At 53.4% G+C, this 18,563-nt stretch overlaps 1 protein-coding gene across 1 annotated transcript; it reads left to right on the top strand.

Annotated features, from left to right (window-relative positions):
• The first annotated feature begins 2,511 nt into the window (after window positions 1–2,511).
• FTCD (formimidoyltransferase cyclodeaminase) lies at window positions 2,512–18,535 on the top strand. The gene is made up of 14 exons (XM_036243563.1): window positions 2,512–2,565; window positions 3,226–3,409; window positions 4,587–4,715; window positions 5,525–5,613; window positions 5,744–5,923; window positions 6,959–7,096; window positions 7,180–7,311; window positions 14,337–14,398; window positions 14,771–14,900; window positions 15,010–15,171; window positions 15,755–15,798; window positions 16,017–16,155; window positions 17,228–17,323; window positions 18,449–18,535. Exons 1-14 carry the CDS (start codon window positions 2,512–2,514, stop codon window positions 18,533–18,535), a joined length of 1,626 nt encoding a protein of 541 aa, XP_036099456.1.
• The last annotated feature ends 28 nt before the right edge of the window (window positions 18,536–18,563 follow it).

Genomic DNA, 18,563 nt, shown 5'->3' with positions numbered 1-18,563 from the left:
CCCTTGTTGGGTCATGAGGGAGGCAGCCACTCGATGTGTCCCTTTCACGTCAATCTCTCTCTCTCTCTCTCTCCCTCCCTCTCTCCCTCCTACTCTACTTGAACAAAAAATAGAAAAATGTCCTGGGTGAGGAAAAAAATACAAGTTAGAAATTTCCAGATGGCTACAGCAGAGATTTAACCTGGGAGTGGGCCGTGCAACCCTGTAGTCAGTTGCGGGTGAAGATGGCCCAGGGCAGGCAGTTTATCTGGGAGACAATTTAAGGAAGCAGGACCACCCAGGAAGCTGGGCCAGCACCTGGTGCTAATCAGCTCATTGTGTCTATTTCCTGCTGGATCTGGAATCCGGAGTGCTGGTTCCTTTCATTGGAGAATGGTGATAGAAACCAGGATCTGGGTGCCAAGTGAGATCACGTGTCCCTATAAATGGTGGAGCTTTCTGGGGTCCCCTATTCAGGAACTATTTATAGGATCTACTAGAATTTTTAATGTCGTAACACCCAGAGTCACACCAGGCCCAGTCCCTGCGTCTTGTGTTCCAGCTGTGACCAGGCCGGGGCTGTCTCCTAGGAAACGCACCACTGCTCCTGCTGGAGCCCAGGCCCTCTCCTGAGGCCCAGACAGGGCAGGGGACCTCCTGGGCCCTGCGGTCAGGACCAGGGTGTTGCCTCCTTCCTGGGGTTCAGCTTCAAGTGTCTCCAGTCACTTCTCTGTTGCGGGGACCAGGATGAAGGTGTTGGGGTTTCTGGGTCAACCTCAGTTGTGGGACGACCTGTCCCTCAGTCCTCACAGCCTGGTGTGTCCTGGACGCCCTGGAGCTTAGACCCCTGCCTGGTCAGTTCAGGCTGCAACAAACACATGGAACAGGTTGCTTACACGACAGACCTTCACAGTCCTGGAGGCCGGGTGTCCACGACCCAGACGCCCCGGGGTTGGTTGCTCCTGAGGCCTCTGTCCTTGCTGCACAGACCCCTTGTCTCCTGTGTCCTCACATGGTTGTCCCTCTGTGTGTCTGTGTCCCAGTCTCTTCTTATAGGGACACCTGTTTTGTTCGATTAGGGCCCACCCCAGTGACCTCATTTTAACCTCTGGAAAGACCCTCTCCCCAAATACTGTCACTTTAGGGGTTAGAGCTTCAATGTGTGAATTTAGGGTCACAGTTCATTCCATAACAGACCCCATCCTCCCCTCCCAGCGACTGGACACCGACCTCTGGCCAAGGACCTCCCCTCCTCTGGGGGCCCCTGCAGGTGCACGAATGCAGCCCCAGGGTCCTCGGCTAGAAGAGCTGCTGGCGGGCCCTTTGGCTGGACTCTCCAGGTGTGGCCTGGCATCAGGGCGAGTTTGGAGAGCTGCCCTTGCTGGGCCTTTGGGTCTGCCCGGTGCTGCTGAGGCTTCCACAGTCCCTCCCTGGGACCAGGAGGTGGTACGGCCGTCACCGATGGTCACCCACACTCACCTGGGGGAGCCGTGGCTGGAGAGGACCCGGCCAGTCCCCAGCCTCAGAAGGTCTCTGGGTTCGCCTGTCTGCTCCAGGGTGGTAGGGTCCCTCTTCCTCTGAGTCCCCTTGAGTTGAAAAGCTGGGGATCTGAAGATCTGGGCACCTCCTTGCCCTGGCCCCATGATGATTGCCAAGGGGTGATGTAGCCTCAGACACTGACCACCCTAAAGGCTGTGTGGCGCACCTGTGCCTGGAGGAGGACAGATGGGGACGACTGGCTCTTGGCAGGGGCCTGTGGGTGTCCATGTGCTGTCCAGGTGGCCACGTGATTGGCAGGCCTTTGCAGAATGAAACTCCTGCCCTGATTAAAGATCATCCAGGACTTCAAGACAGCATTGACCTGAGGGCGGCACTCTGAGTACAGATCCTTGTGCTGCTGACCAGGGGCCCGGTGCCCTTTGGGAGGAGACCCTGGCCTCGGGGAGCAGCAGCCACAGCTGGGGAGAGCTGGGGCCTCGTCTGGCCTGCCTGCCCACACCCTCTTCCCACGGCCCTGCCTGACCAGGCTAAGCTGACCTCTGCCCAGAGCCAGGCCAGTGCTGAGGCCAGTGCCCTTCTTGTCCCTCGGACACCCTGAGGCTTGGGCATTTACGTGAATGAACGAAGGCCCAGAGGGTCACTGGGAGGGTCATGAGGGAGGTCACACAGATGGCCACCAAATGGCCCTGGGCCAAGGTGGGAGTGGAATCTCAGCTGACCTGAGATCATGGTCTAGTGAGGATTTGCCCACGAGGGTCCAGGCCACAGGAGCTTCTTTCAGGAGTGCTCACCCCGGGCAGTGCGATCCTCCTCCAACCCCGGCAGCCTCCCGGGATCTGTTCCGCCCCTCCCCAGGCTGATCCGTGCCTGGTGTTTGCACGGGACCAGCCTGTCCCTCTCCTTGCCCTAACTGATGGTTAATAAGCAGCCCGGTGGGGAGTATAAAGGCCCTGCTGGGCACCGAGAGCCCGTCCTTCCTCCCCTCCTCCTGCCTCGTGAGAGGAGCACCCATTCAAGCTCAAGGCCCAGACCATGGCTCGCCTGGTGGAATGTGTCCCCAACTTCTCAGAGGGGAACAACCAGGAGGTGAGATGCCCGGGGGCAGGCGGGGGCAGCGCAAGGGGCTCAGGGCAAGGAGCCAAAGCTCTGCTCCGCGTGGGGTTGGGACTGTCTTCTCTCAAAAGGGACCACCTCCTATCAACCACAGTGACATGCATGCCCTTCCCCCTCCCCACAGCCCCACAGGTGAGCACTGTTGTTATCCTCACGTCGCCTATGAGGAAACTGAGGCACAGAGAGCTGGGCAGGCTACAGAGCAGTTTGGACCCTGGGTCCCTGCTGCTAACTGCTGGGCATTTCTGTCACCTCAGAAGGTTCTGGGCCTTTTATGCCCCTCCCCCCATGCAGCTACTCCCACTGGAGGCCTCTTGGAGGGGCTGGAACCCTGACCTCTGTGACCTTGGCCTGTCAGTCACCTTCTCAGAGCCCTGGCAGCGCCTCTGCCTGGGTTCTGCTTCCTGCCCCAGTTTCACCTGGAGATGCCACTTGTTGCCCCTGCTTGGCGACTATAGCTGGCGGTGGGTCTCCCCAGGCTCCTGCGTCTAGGGGAACTCCCACATGCTCGGTGCCAGCTTGCGAGGTACACGTTCAGTTGGGTGGGGGACAGGAGAGGCACAGCCACCTCTGAAGCTCTTCTTCCCTCTTCCAAGTGGCGAGACCAGGAGTGGGTCGGGCTCTCGTCCCCAGGTGATCGATGCCATCTCCCAAGCCGTGGCGCAGACCCCGGGCTGCGTGCTGCTGGACGTGGACGCCGGCCCCTCCACCAACCGCACTGTCTACACCTTCGTGGGGCGGCCCGAGGACGTGGTGGAGGGGGCCCTCAATGCTGCCCGGGCTGCCTTCCGGCTCATCGACATGAGCAAGCACAAAGGTGAGGGGCCGTTCTCGCCCGCAGGGTATGGCATGGGGTGCGGGAGTTTCTCCTTGGAGGACCCCCAAAGCTCCTGAGAGGTCTCAGATGCAGCCCGTGGAACCTGCTGCCAGGCTGAGGTGTGTGGCAACGCCCCGTCCACATTCCAGGGGTGACTGGCAGTGGGGCTCCAGCACTCTGAGCAGGCCCTGGGGTGGGGGAGGGCATGATGAAGACATGGCCCTTCTGGAAACCAACCTGTCAACAGCCTGCAAAGCCAAACACATCAGGTGGCAGGGTCAAAGGTCTCTGGCTGCTCACAGTGGGGACGCCAGGCCCACAAACCGGGAATTCCAACTGGTGAGGAGATGGGGGCTCCTGTCCATTGAGGAGCTGCTTGAGGGGCAGGGAGAAGAGCTGGGGGCGCTGCTGGCCAGCAGGGGGACACTCAGCATGGATCCCCAGCTGCCAGGGGAGGGAGCTGCGGGCCAAGGCCTTGCAGCCTGGTCAGAATCTCCCAGAGCACAGCCTGGAAGCCCTTTGGTGTCACCTTCGTGGCTTTTAGGAGACAGGGGCATTTACACCGTCAACCTAGGAATACAAGGGTAAAGTGAGGGGCAGAAGCATTTATCCGAGATCGAAGAAGAGGTATTCAGGAAACACTGATTCAGGCAGAAGCCCAAATAGCGTTCTGATTAGGAGACACAGGCAACGGGCATTCATGCAAAGGGAGGGGGACAGTCCCATCAATAACAGAAACACAGTTCTGTCATGCAGATAACATAGTGCCGCTGATTCTAACAAATGTTTTACATTTTCAGCCCTGTAGTCATAATCTGCTTTTCTGTTGCAAACAGTTCGTTGGGACAGTGTTGCTTTGGGCCCAGACCGGAGGTTATTTTGCCTGTTTTAACATTCCAAAGGTGTGAGGAGTAACATCTGCAAGGCAGTTCCTCTGGGACAGCAGTTCAGGTTCCATTTTGAAGTGGCTCAGTTTACGTTATTTTTTCCTCAACACAGATACCAAAATCCCGGGGGTCTGCCTCTCTCAGGGTCCCTGTGGTCAACGTGAATAGCTGAGTGTGTGGATAGTGGGGCGGATGGGGGCCTGAGAGGGGCAGGTTCCGAGGGAGCCCACTGAGCCCCTGCCTACGTCTACAGCTGGGCCTCCTGGTCCTCAGTCCCCATCTCTCTGCAGGGGAGCACCCTCGGATGGGAGCCCTGGATGTGTGCCCCTTCATCCCGGTGAGGGGCGTCGGCATGGATGAGTGTGTGCTCTGTGCCCAGGCCTTTGGCCAGCGTCTGGCAGAGGAGCTAGGCGTGCCAGGTGAGTGGCCCCGAAGAGAGCCGTCCTGATCTCAGGGGCTCCCCCAGCCAGCCCTTCCTCACTTTCAGTTCCCACCAGCATCCCTCACTCGTTTCTGCTCATAACTCCTTAAAAATGCAGATTATTAAAAAACACCCCCCGCCCCGACTCTGCTACCAGCGAACTGACAGCAAGAGTGTTCCCATTCTTCCATTGGGAGATGAACGCCAAGGAAGCCCCGTCTCAGGAGGCCCTGGGCGCTCCCGCCTTGAGGCCGTGGGAACCAGCAGCCACGTTGTGATGTAATTTAGCAAGATGAGTAGACAGCCCTGAAGGTCCTGTCTGCAGTGGAAGCAGAGTGCATGGTGGACAGGACACGTGAACCCTGGGCGCACGTCCCGCCCATGCAGATCTGGGGAGTAGCACACACGGCACTGTGCTTGTGCAGGTGCTGGGCATTGGCAGTTTCCTTAATTTGTGGTCATATTTATTGTACAATGAAAATACAATTTAGAAAGAAATGTGAATGTTCTCCCAGTAGCATGCCTGAACTCTCCTGGCCAGTGGATGGCTTTTTCAGGGACATCTGCACGGGGGAGCAGTAAGGGTGGAGACTGCCCTGTCCCTGGGTGCGCAGAGGAGCAGTCCTGGCCCATACTGAGTGTCCATCAGTGACACCCCCAGGGAAAGGGCGCTTCTGGAGAGAGAGGAGCGGAGGGAGGTCGGTCCGCCAGGCTGCGGCTGGTGGGAGTGCCTGCCTCGGTTCTCCTCTGGGAATGGAGATCAGGACTGCCCCCCTGCCGGGCTGACCAGCCAGGCCCCTCTTGCAGTGTACCTCTACGGCGAGGCGGCGCAGATGGCTAGTCGCCGGACCCTGCCGGCCATCCGTGCGGGGGAGTATGAGGCTCTGCCTGAGAAGGTGTCGTGTTCCCCCAGTGGCGGGCGGGTCTGGGGTGAACCCTGTAGGGGTATGTACCCTCTTCTCTTCCCCAGCCCCAGTGGGATGCCCTTCCATGGGGTACAGCACCCTAGGGTGAGTCTCCCTACAGCTCAAGCAGGCGGAGTGGGCACCTGACTTTGGCCCCAGCTCCTTCGTCCCTAGCTGGGGGGCCACTGTCACGGGGGCGCGGAAGTTCCTCATCGCCTTCAACATCAACCTGCTCAGCACTAAGGAACAGGCACACCGCATCGCCCTCAATCTTCGGGAGCAGGGCCGTGGGAAGGACCAGGTGAGAGGCAGCCAGGCTCGCCCGCCATCTCTTGGGCTGGGCCTGTCACATGGATCACCAGGGACCCAGGGAGAGGATCAGAGGCTCTATGGACCTGTTGACCAGTCCAGCCTCAGTGTCCACGCCATGTGGGAAGAGGCAGGGTGCAGGTCCAGTGTTTGAAAGGGCGGAGCACTTGCTTTAAAGGACATTTTCCGTGGATGCAGGCAGGGCTTCCTTGCAGCATTTCTATACTGGAAGAAAGACAGCTGATTCCTGAGCCCATTACCCCAGGTACTCTCAGGTTCCCCCGGATATTCCTAGATATTTCCAGGTACCCCCAGGTACTCTCAGGTAACCTGACCCAGCTAGTCTGCCACAGTAGCTGTCACCTAGATTGAACATCACTGCTATAGAAAGTCCGAGTTAGACACAGGCAGACACAGGAACACCTGGTGAAGGTGGAGGGCAACACCCTGCCCACCTGTCAGCCCCCCACTTCCAGAGACCCCAGGGCCCCAGCCTGCTGGGTAAGCCCAACACAAGAGCAGGGAGAACCCCACATCCTTCTTTCTACTCTGGCTGAAGTCAGAGGTCAGAAGTCCCTCCTCAGATGGTCTGAATCACCCCAAGGATGAGGGGTTGAGAGCCGGCCTCTGGAGTGAGGGATGCAATGGAAGGAAGGGACCAAAGACAGGATTTTGGAGTTGGGTGAGGGTGGCCCTAGGCTGGCCCCCAAGACAGTGTGGGTGGAGTGCTGGTCAAGAAGTAGGGCCTAGTCTGACTCTGGTGCCCATGGGGGTAGGCATCCTGGAGCCTCAGTTTCCCTGCTGCGGGCCGTACCCTTCCTGCTGGCTCTGACGAGAGAGCGAGAGAGCGAGGAGAAGGATCCATGTGCACTTGGCCATCTGGGAGCACCACATATGTGCAGGCTGTGGTGGGCCAATGTACCTGCCAACCCCAGGCGCGCTGAGGACCCAGGGGCAAGTGGCTCTCAGCACCAGGAACAGGCGAGGTTGGACAGGGCATGAGCTGGGAAAGGCTTTTTCTTTGCAGCCAGGACGTCTGAAAAAGGTTCAGGGAATTGGCTGGTACCTGGATGAAAAGAACCTGGCTCAGGTGTCCACAAACCTCCTGGACTATGAGGTCACAGCGCTGCACACGGTCTATGAGGAAACCTGCAGGGAAGCCCAGGTGAGCAGGACAGTGTCCCCACCACCCTCCTTGGTGTTCGCAAGCCCAGCTCCCTGGGGGCTGACGCTGTTCGACCTCTGCAGGAGCTGAGCCTCCCCGTGGTGGGGTCGCAGCTGGTGGGCCTGGTGCCCCTGAAGGCCCTCCTGGATGCTGCTGCCTTCTACTGCGAGAAGGAGAACCTCTTCATCCTGGAGGAGGAGCACCGGATCAGGCTGGTGGGCTGTGCCCCAGGCAGGGCTCCGGGGGAGGGTGGTGAGGAGGCCCTAGGGCGGAGTGAGAGCCATGAGTGAACTGCAGGCTCTGGGAGCAGGGCTGGGTGCTGGAGGAGCCCATATGAGGGTGCAGCCCTGTCTATAGGGCCAGCACACATTCCTCCTCCTTTGTTTTATTGTCTGTGCTTAGAAGATGAGATTCTACTATTTTCATTTTGGGGACACTTTGGAGGTTTTCTCTGTGACCTAAAATATGTTCAGTCCTTTTTTTAAAAAAAATGTTTTTATTGATTTTTTTAGAGAGAGGATGGGGGAGAGAGAGAGAGAGACATCAATTGGCTGCCTCCTGCAGGCCTTTTGCTGGGGATCGATCCCACAACTCGGGCGTGTACCCTGACCGGGAATCGAACTGAGACCTCTCAGTCCATGGGACGATGCTCAGTCCACTGAGCCACACCGGCCAGACAAATGTGTTCAGTCTTGTAAGAATTCCGACCGAAGGTCTGTCCTCCGGCCTGTCTTTCTTCCTCTGGTGTCTGTTCTGGGGCCATCTCCAGCCTCCTCGCACTTCCAGACGAGGGGGGTTTTTTTTGGTGGTTAATTTTTTTTTTTTTTAGGTGTGGTAAAATACACAGAACAAAATTTGCCATCAAAACCATTCTTAAGTGTATAGTTAAGTAATATTAAATACACTCACAATGCTGGGTAGCTCATCGCTACCATCCAGGGTGGGTTTTTCTATATCTGCAAAAACCATCATTGGGATTTTGATGATTTTATTGAATCTGCAGGTCGCTCTGGGTAGCACTGCCATCTTAACAATATGTCTTCGGGATGTGTTGCCTTTGTTTACGTCTGCTTTAAATTCTTTCAGCAGTGTTTTGTAGTTTTCATTGTATAAATCTTTCACCCCGTTGGAATTCCTAAGTATTTTATTCTTTCTTTTTTATTTTATTTTATTTTTTTTTATCCTCACCCGAGGATATTTTTCCATTTTTTGTACAGATAGAGTGGGAGGGAGAGAGAGAGAGAAACTCGATGTGTGAAGGGACACATCGAGTGGCTGCCACCCGCACGACCAACCAGGGCCGGGGACAAACTGCAACCGAAGTACGTGCCCGTAGCGGGAACCGAACCCGGGTCTCTCAGGACCGCAGGCCGACGCTCTAACCGCTGAGCCAAACCGGCCAGGGCAGTATTTTATTCTTTCTGATGCTATTTTATTTTTATTGATTTATTTAAACTTAGAGAGGAAGGGAGAAGGAGAGAGAGATAGAAACATAGATAAGAAACAACATCGATTGGCTGCCTCCAGCATGCCCCACCCCTCTCCCCCAGGGATCGGGCCTGTAACTGGGCATGTGCCCCAACTGGGAATCGGACTGGCGATCTCTGGGTGCATGGGTCGACGCTCAACCACTGAGCCACACCGGCCGGGCCCTGATGCTATTTTAAATGAAATTGTTTTTGTAACTTCTTTTTGAGATTACTCATTGTCTGTGTATAGAAATGCAGCTGATTTGTGTGTTGACTTTGTATCCAGCTACTTTGCTGAATTCATTTATTAGTTCTAAGTGGCTAAAGTTTTAAGTTTAATACTATACTTAGTCTTTTAGCACTTTATCAATATTAGACAATACATGTTGACTCAATGAAGATAAGAAAATTAACTCACTGTGAGAACAGTTATCTCTGCTCGTTTTAAACTGCAATGTTGTTATTTTTACATTGTCAAATATATAACAGTGACCTTCTGTACTGATATCCACATGTTAAATATATTGAATATCCACAGATAATTAATCTTAGTTTTATAAGTAAATAAGTTCAATGTGTACCTCTCTTGTCCTGCCAACCTCCTTACTTGTCTGTTGGCTGGGTTTCACAATTGAGTAGATTTTGTTTTAATTTTAATTTAATTTTTTTATTGTTGAAAGTGTTACAGATGTCCTCCTTTTTTCCCCCGTTGACACCCTGATGTCTGTGTCCATTGGTCAGGCATATATGCATATAAATTCTTTGGTTTATCTCTTCCCACCCCTCCCACCCCTCATCCCTCTGAGGTTTGTCAGTCAGTTCCTACTTCCATGTCTCTGGGTCTATTTTGATCAACAGCTTACTTTGTTCATAATGTTCCCCAAATAAGTGAGATCATGTGGTATTTGTCTTTTTCTGATTGGCTTATTTTGCTCAGCATAATACTCTATGTTGTCCCTCCATGTTGTCTCAAATGGTAAGAGATCTTTCTTTCTTACAGCTGCATAGTATTCCAATGTGTAAATGTACCACAGCCTTTTTGTCCATTCATCTACTGATGGACACTTGGGTTATTTTCAGATCTTAGCTATAGTAAATAGCACTGTTATGAACATAGGGGTGCATATTTTCTTTCTGATTGATGTTTCAGGCTTCTTCTCCTTCTCCTCCTTCTCCTCCTTCTCCTCCTTCTCCTCCTCCTCCTCCTCCTCCTCCTCCTCCTCCTCCTCCTCCTCCTCCTCCTCCTCCTTCTTCTTCTTCTTCTTAGATACATGCCCCTAGCAGGAACCGAACCTGGGACTCTCTGTTCCATAGGCCGATGCTCCAACCGCTGAGCCAAACTGGCCAGGGCTGTTTCAGGTTTCTTAGGATATATTCCTAGAAGTGGGGTCACTAGACATGGTAGTTCAATTTTTAATTTTTTGAGGTAACACCATATTGTTTTCCATAGTGGCTGCACCAGTCTGCATTCCCACCAGCAGTGTACTAGAGTCCCCTTTTCTCCACGCCCTCGCCAACACTTGTTGTTTGATGATTTGTTGATGGCGGCCATTCTAGCAGGTGTGAGGTGATATCTCATAGTCATTTTAATTTGCATCTCTCTGATGATTAGATATATTGAGGATTTTTCATATGTCTCCTGGCCAAAGCCAGTACAATATCCACAAATCAATAAATGTGATACACCACTTAAATAAAATGAAAGCTAAAAGTCGTATGATCATATCAATAGGTGCTGAAAAAGCATTTGACAAAATCTAGCACCTATTTCCGATAAAAATGCTCAGCAAAGTGGGAATAGAGGGATCATATCTCAACATAATAAAGGCCGTATATGAAAAACCTACAGCCAACATCATACTCCATGGGCAAAAACTTAAAAGACAGGGAGGCCCACTTTCGCCATACTTATTCAACACAGTACTGGAAGTCTTAGCCATAGCAATTAGACAAGAAGAAAAAATAAAAGGGATCCAAATTGGAAAGGAGGAAGTAAAACTGTTATTATTTGTAGATGACATGATATTGTGCAAAGAAAACCCTAAAGATTCCATCAAAAATCTACCAGATTTAATAAATGAATTTGGCAAAGTAGCAGGATACAAAATCAACATCCACAAATTGATGACATTCTTATATACTAATAATGAACACTCAGAAAGGGAAACTAAAAAAAAACAAGCAGATTTTTAATGAAAGACTCGGGGGAGCTTTGTTTTGTGAATTATAGCATGTTTGGGAATTATAGCATGTTTATTCTTGAGAGACAATCGGACAAGCAAAACTCCAAGTCACTTGTTTTTCCTGAGAATGTTGCAAAAGTCTCTGTAATTACCATCTTTTGGAATTAAATGTCACTTTGGGAAGTTTAGGGCAGCCCAGTCATCTCCCCACTCAAGGTGACCAGTGCTTTCTCCCTGATGCCTGACGAATTTGTTGCTTACCCTTGGAATTCAATAACTCTACCATGTATGTGTTGCTGTTGAATGTTTTACGTTATCTTTCCCTTTGGAAGTGTTCCTTGAGATTTACAGATTCCATCCTTAGTTTCAGGAACATTCTCTCTTATTATATTTTTGACCCAGTTATTTGATTCTTTCATTCCAGGGACACTGATTATATTATAGACGCATTTTCTGTCTTCTCAATATTCTATCTTTTCTCTACTTTTTTTTACATTTATTTCCCTCTGTATTAATGTGGTTTTCTCAAGCTTAGCTTCAAGTCATAGGTATAGTTTATGGCCAGTTTATTCTCTTTCTTTTTACCTTTTTAATGATCTTTGTAGCTTTTTCAAATGTTTGTGTCACTTTTTGTTTTGTTGTGGTTTTCTACTCACAGAAAAGGTGAGGAATAGTATCGGGAACACCTTTCCATCTTGCAGATTTACTGGTTGTTTGCATTTAGCCATATATATATATATATATATATATTTTTTTTTTTTTTTTTCCTGGACCATTTGAGAGTAGATTGAAGACACTGTGCCCCTGTACCCCTAATTTATTCAGGGTGTGTTTCTTAAGAACAGGACCTTCTCTTACACAACTGCAGTACAATGACCAAAATCAGGAAACTCAACATTAATACACTTCGAGCATCTGATCTATAGTCCACAATCAATTGCAGTGATGTTCCAATAATTTCCATTACAGATATTTATCTTCCACTCCGGGATTCGATCCAGATGACACAGTGCATTTAGTTGTCATGCCTTTGGTCTCCTTTAATCAGGAACAGTTCTGTAGTCCCTCTGTCCTTGGCAGTCCCCCTGCCCATTGACCTTGGCAGACTTTGAAAGTACAAGCTGATTGTTGTGTAAAAGTGTTCCTCACAGGTACTGGCCTGAAGTTTCTCACAACTAGATGTGCTCATGCATTTCTGGCAGCAGCAGCACAGCGGTGTGTCCTCAGGGTGGCAGGCCAGGAGACCACGTATGTGCCTTTCATCTCAGGGGGTGGCGTGGGTCCTTGGTTGAGGTGGCCCAGACCCAGTGTTATTCACTGCAATCTTTCTGTTTTTCCTTTCGTAATTAGTAAGCACTCTGTGGGAAGGGACTTCAAGGATATGCAAATACACTGTGCCCCCCAAATTCCAGCCACAGACATTAGCGGCCACCCATGGTTTTCTGATTCATCTTCTTTCTGTTAGAAAAAGCTTTCAACCTCTACCACATTTATTTATTCTTTTTTTATCCTCACCCGAGGACATTTCTGCATTTATCTTCAGATAGAGCGGGAGGGAGAGAGGGAGGAAGGGAGAGAGAGGGAAACATCGATGTGAGAGAGACATCAAGTGGTTGCCACCCACACGACCCCAAGTGGGGCAGGGACAAACTGCAACCAAGTTACGTGCCCTTAGCGGGCACCGAACCCGGGACTCTCTGGTCCACAGGCCGTCGCTCTAACTGCTGAGCCAAACCGGCCAGGGCAATTTATTTATTCTTTATTAATGTGTTTGATGCTCTCTTCTATTTTTTAATGAATTATTGTATATTCTTTAGCTGAAAGGTCTGATTTATACCATTGTTTCTGCTCTCTTGTGGTGTTTTGTGATTTTTGGATGTGAGTGTGGGTTCTTTGGAACTTTCTCTGTGGTAGTCTGTGTTTGCCTGTTAAGTGCTTGGGTACACTGCCACATGGGCCACTTTAGACGGAGCCTTGTGCCTGCAGCTTCGGAAGCTCATGGTTTGAGAGCTCAGTGTGAGCATGGCTCATGCCCTCATCAGGATGGCTCAGGGTTAGAATTTCCAGGAGAAACTTTTTCCTGCTTCACCAAAGGGAAGGGAGAGACTGGGAAGAACCCCAGTTCTGTTCTTCAGAGGATTGTTTTTCTAGTGCATCCTTAGAGATGTCACCTTTCAGGGGTTTGCAGTCTGCCCCACTCATTGAAGGCTCGAGCCCTCCCCGCTCAGGAGACGCTGCCAGAGGTGCTCAGATGTCCCCAGCCTCAGGGCCAGCAGGCCTTTTTGGTTTGCATTTCTGGTCACTTCTGGCCTTGACTGATTTCCTTTGCTGTCTGCTAGCTTAGCCGGGTGTTTACATTCATTTGACAAACCCTGGTCACCCATCTGAGGTTTTCTGCATCAGCAGGGCTTTGCCTAATGTTGATTCTACAAGCGAACTCTCCAAGGGTCTCTCCACCTGTTCCCATGTTTTCAGAGACACCTCACTGCCCCCCCACCCCGGACCCTGCTGGCTTGTTCCTCTAAGCAGTACTTGTCACCTATTTTTTGTATAAGTATCAGCCTACTTGGCTCAGAAAGAACTGGGCCTGTGTCGCTGGCATATGGCATCATAACGTGTTTTGAATGTTTTTTGGTGGCAAGAATTCTAATCTTAAATGAGGATCGTTTCAACTTCGGTTTGAGTTTAGGTAAACTTCACTTTTTCTTGCATAACAAGTCTTACGTTGAGGCAAATCAGGCAGCTCGTGGGCTTTAAGAGCTAGTTAGTTGTTGATGCCTGAAGAAACAAAACCTCGATCTGAGAGGCAGTGCTGTCGGCCCCTTTCAACAACGCGCTCGTGGGCGTGGTGTCATCTGTGGGACAAATGGGAAGTCCTGTGTGGTTCAGAGTGGGGCCAGTTGCTGAGGGATTGAATGGGCAGCTCCTCTCTCTGGGCCTCAGTTTCTCTGTGGAGTACCACAGGTGGGCGAATGTGTCAGAAAGTCTGTACGGGCAAGGTGCCTGCTCCGAGCTAGCTGCTCTCCCAGGTGCGCCCGGCTCGCCCGGCTCAGATGGGGAGCCAGCGGTCAGCAGGCCTCCTAGTGGGCAAGAGTGTGGTCGGCTCACCTCTGCCTCACTCCCCACGCAAAAGCTGGATCAGGTGTTGTAGATCAACGAGACAGACCAGACTCAGACTCTGAACTGGGTTCAAGCGTTATTAGCCGCGCGGCGACTGTCCCATCCTACCCAGAGGAGAGAGCAGCCCCAAGCTCATGGGGAGGGTTGCTTATGTAGTTGTCTTAGCCCTTAAGGAATTTGGGCTAAAGGTTTGAGAGCAAGCAAGCACGTGCAGAAGCAGATGTCTGCAGTTAGCCGTTACGCCCGAGGGATGAATGAACCATACATGGGTTAACTCTGGCTGCTGTATATCTCCTTCCTTGCTTAATGGAAACATTTTTACTGTATGTTCACATAGCATGTGATTGTCCTTCACACAGGGTGGGAATGTTACCATGAGCTAAGGTGGGACTGACCCTTTGATGGCCTTCCTTATGCATGGGGGATGGGCTGAGGTGACTTGTTGGTCACCAGCCCCTTCTTTTCTAGGTGGTGAACAGGCTGGGCCTGGACTCCTTGTCCCCCTTCAATCCTAAGGAGCGGATCATTGAGTGAGAAGCCCCCCTTTGTTCCCCATCCTCAATCCTTCCAGAGCCTTCTGCTTGCTCATTTATTCATCAGCAAACACCAGGGTGCCTGTGCCAGGTGCAGGGTTGGGGGTTGCAGTGAGGCCCCAAGAAGGTCCTACTCTGTCCTCAGGGGGGCTCCAGGTTGGTCACAGCCCCTCCAGGCTTCACTGCTCTGCAAGCTGGGACTGTGCCCCCTTCCTCATGTTGTGAGGGTGTGGTGAGAGGAGGGTGAGCTGGAGTTAGGGACTGTGGTCTGAGCCAGACCTTCCTTCACAGTCCGCACTTATGACCCAGGACCCTGTTCCTGTCCCACATGACCCAGGACCCCCTCCCTGTCCCTCCTGTGTCCCACAGATACCTGGTCCCCGACAGCGGGCCTGAGCAGCGCTTGGTGGACAAGTCCCTGCATGCCTTTGTCCGAGAGGTGGGCGCCCGCTCAGCGACCCCAGGGGGCGGCTCAGTGGCAGCCGCCAGTGCAGCTATGGTGAGTTCAGGCCGGAGGAAGGGACAGGAGTGGGGACAGAGGCAGTGGGGGTGTGGACAACGATGGGGTGATGACAGGGGCCCAAGTGCCTCAGCTTGCCCCTCTGCAGGGTGCCTCTCTAGCCTGCATGGCAGGCCTGATGACTTACGGGCGGCGCCAGTTCGAGCACCTGGATGCGGCCATGCGGCACCTGATCCCGCCCTTCCACGCAGCCTCAGCCAAGCTGACAGCGCTGGTGGACGCAGATGCCCAGGCCTTCACGGCCTGCCTGGTGAGTGCCTGCAGGGGCCAGAATGAGGTCAGTGGGCAGAAGGGATTTGCAGGAGAGAAAGCTGCATGCCCTCGAATGCATCCAAAAATCCTGCAGGAGGACAAGACCTGGACATGGCCACCCTCATAGCTAGGGGTGCACGAACAAGGGGGTCCTGCCCGTGTGGTGGTCAAAGGGGTGTGAGCACATTGTGTGGAGACCACTCCAGGGTAGAGGTGACTTTGGGGGTGCCATATTGTTGCCTGTGTCACTTTTGACAATGACAGCAGGTCAGGTCTGTGGGAGAAGTGGGGTACAGAGACCTCATGGGACCCCTTCGGTGCCTGAGGGTACTGCCAGCTCTCCTCCCCAGTCCCTCAGTGCCCACCGTGGGGTCCCTGAGCCAGGTCACCTTCCTCTGTGGGGGCCCCACATCAAGGACTTCAAACCATGAACGCAGTGGAAGTGCTGTTCCCAAAGCGACATCTGTGCTGTGTGGATGGTGACGGGCACAGCTGCCAGGCTGCCCAGCCCTGCCCAGGCTCCGTGTGGCCCGGACACAGCTGTCCCTCACCCCCTGGGTTTCTGTGCTTTGTTCCGGCAGGAAGCGATGAAGCTGCCTAGGAGCACCCCTGAGGAGAGGGACAGGTGGGTGCAGTTGCGGCAGGTGTGGTGCCGGACATCCAGGAGCCTTGAAAGGACCTCATTTCCAATTAATCTACCCTCTGAGCATGTGTTTGTGCTTAAAGAACGGCTTTCCTGTTGCCCCAACCCTGGCTCTGTGTGCTCGGAGCTGTCGGGGTGGGCTCCAGGGTGGGGTTCCTGGATGGCCCAGGCTTCGGCCATCAGCACCCCCGTGGTTTCAGGCGAGCAGCCGCCCTGCAGAAGGGACTGAGACAGGCGGTGACTGTGCCCCTGGAGCTGGCAGAGACGGTGTCCTCGCTGTGGCCAGTGCTGCGGGAGCTGGCCCTGTGCGTGAACTTGGCCTGCCGGTCGGACCTGCAGGTACACGGTGCAGCCTGGCCTCCTGCTGTCAGGGGTGTGGCCACGTGCAGGGTGGTGGGTCACTGGGTGATCACAGCTGTTCGTGGGTGTTACTGAACAAGGCCTGGGCATGCGCAAGGCCCGGTGCGCTTGGCCAGCCTCAGCCCGCAGGGCTGCTGTGTTAACCTCCTTTGAAGATGGAGAATTCAAGATCTTGTTCAAGGTTGCAGGGAAGACAAGTAGAAACTCACGTGAATCCACCTCTGACCCTCTTGGTGCCTCCTCCTCATACTCCCCTCTCTGGGCCTCCCCCTTTCCCTCCTCCTGGCCTCCTAGTTCTAGAAAACACCGAAGACAGCTCACAGGTGTGCACATATTCCGTGGTCCACAGCTGGTCTGTGGAGGGCTCTGGACTGTGATTTCTGCAGCTCGAATTCAGACCCTACAGTTTATAGTCTTTGTAAGAGAGACACCCGTTTCCTGTGTCTGGTCTTGAGGCTACGGAGAAGTGTCCCCTGTGCGCCGACCAGTGTTCGGTGCGTGAGGTCAGGGAACTCTGAGGCCAGTGAGATGTGGGCCCAGGCTGCTGAACAGATCAGCTGAGGGGGAGCCTCCACGCTGGACGGCATGGGGTCCAGGAACCCCCAGGAAGAGCCATGCTCCTGCCAAGTGACAGGCTACCACGCTCACTCAATTTGCAGTCACCTCCACACCTGTGGCTTTGAGCAGAGCAGGCCCAGCCTGCCCTGAAGCTGGTATGCTGGGAGGCTGGGCCTCGCTCAGATAAGAGAGGCCTCCATTTCTAAGTGCAAAGGCGGAGTCAGGCCGTGGTTTCCCTCCGTCCTCTGGATTGACAAGGCTGGAGCCCACTCCCCGCTGTGGGACAAGGGCGGACCTCCTCAGACAGGCTGCCCAGCTGCCTCTGGGGAACCTTGGTGATCAATCTGCCATCAGTATTGATGAGTTGTGAGGGCTCAGAGGGGCAGGCACTTGCTGAAATCCCAGATGCTGCTGCCAAACCTAGGCCTTGGCCCCTTGTGAGAGTGGACAGGGGGAGCCTGCCGTCCCCAGCCCTGTCCCCATGACCTTGCAGGTGGCAGCTAAGGCCCTGGAGACAGGCATGTTTGGTGCGTATTTCAACGTCCTCATCAACCTGAAGGACATCAGTGATGAAAATTTCAAGGACCAGGTGAGCAGCAGGGGCTCAGGGCCAGGCCCTTGGAGGGCCTGCAGGTGGCCCTCGGGGCTGCAGTCTGCAGATGTGGGCCAGAGCCTCCGGCAGCAGGCCCTCAAGGGGAGTCTGTTCAGCCTCCTGCCTGTGGACGAGGCCCGATGGGGGGGCTTCTGTGGAGACGGGTGGCTCTTCCTCTTCGCTCACTGTGGGGCTCTGGCAGGACCTGGGCCAATCCTGGCTGGAGACCAGAAAGCTGCAGAGATTGAGGCCCCTGTGCTTTCGATGGAGCTGCAGCCCAGCCACCCTGAGCTTGTCCACTGTGCCTACCTGCCCGGCAGGGCCTCCCAGGGCTGGGGTACCCTAGTCTGGCCAGGCCAGACACTGGGCACCAGCAACACCGGGCCTCAAATAACAGTTGCTCACCCACAAAATTATCTTAGCTTTAGCAGTCATGATGCTTTCATTGTTACTGTGATCGAAGTAAAATTTATAGATCATACATTTACCATTTTAGAATATACAAATCAGGGCTTTAGAACACACTACGATTGCAATCACCACTTCTATCTAGTTCTGGAATGTTCTTTTCACTCCAGAAAAACCCTCCACACTCCTTACACCCCATTTCCCTGCCACAGCTCCAGCCGTCACTGAATTGTGCGGGTTCTCTCTGTAATTTTGCGATAATTGTTAAAAAGCAATTTCACAGCTGAGAACAGGCACACTGTGGCCTTTTCAGGGGCCAGGCCCTGTCTCTGTCTGCCTAATCCAGCCAGGCAGAGGTTGGCCATCCTCAGGGAGTCACTGCCTACCACATGGGCATTGAGTTAAAGCACCGACCACATGCTCACTCCCCTCTGGGACTTGGGGACACAGCCCTACTCTTGGTAGTCATTGCTAAAGTGGGAAGATCAGGAGGGTGGGGGGCCTTGAGCCTGAAAGTCCCCAAATCTCAGGACAGACAGAGAGCCCCTCCCATCTGCACCAGGAGGCCTGTGAGGAATCCCAGGACGGCCCAGTCACCTGAGTGGACAGGCAGGGAGTTTGGGCCGGAGGTGGCCCAGGGAGGTGGCAGGGAGGGCCTGGGTCAACAGGGATGGGCCAAGTTACAGGGTGCTAACCTGACCCCTTGTCTGTCAGATCCACCAGCGCATCTCCAGCCTCCTCCAGGAAGCCAAGGCCCAGGCCGCACTGGTGCTGGACCGCCTGGAGGGGCGGCAGGAGTGATGGCCAGGAGGGGGCCTCCCGAACGCAG

The sequence above is a fragment of the Molossus molossus genome, unplaced genomic scaffold (genome assembly GCF_014108415.1).
Source record: "Molossus molossus isolate mMolMol1 unplaced genomic scaffold, mMolMol1.p scaffold_m16_p_5, whole genome shotgun sequence".
NCBI lineage: Eukaryota > Metazoa > Chordata > Mammalia > Chiroptera > Molossidae > Molossus > Molossus molossus.
Note: the sequence above shows the minus strand (reverse complement) of the source record. Positions and strands in the feature narration are given on the sequence as shown.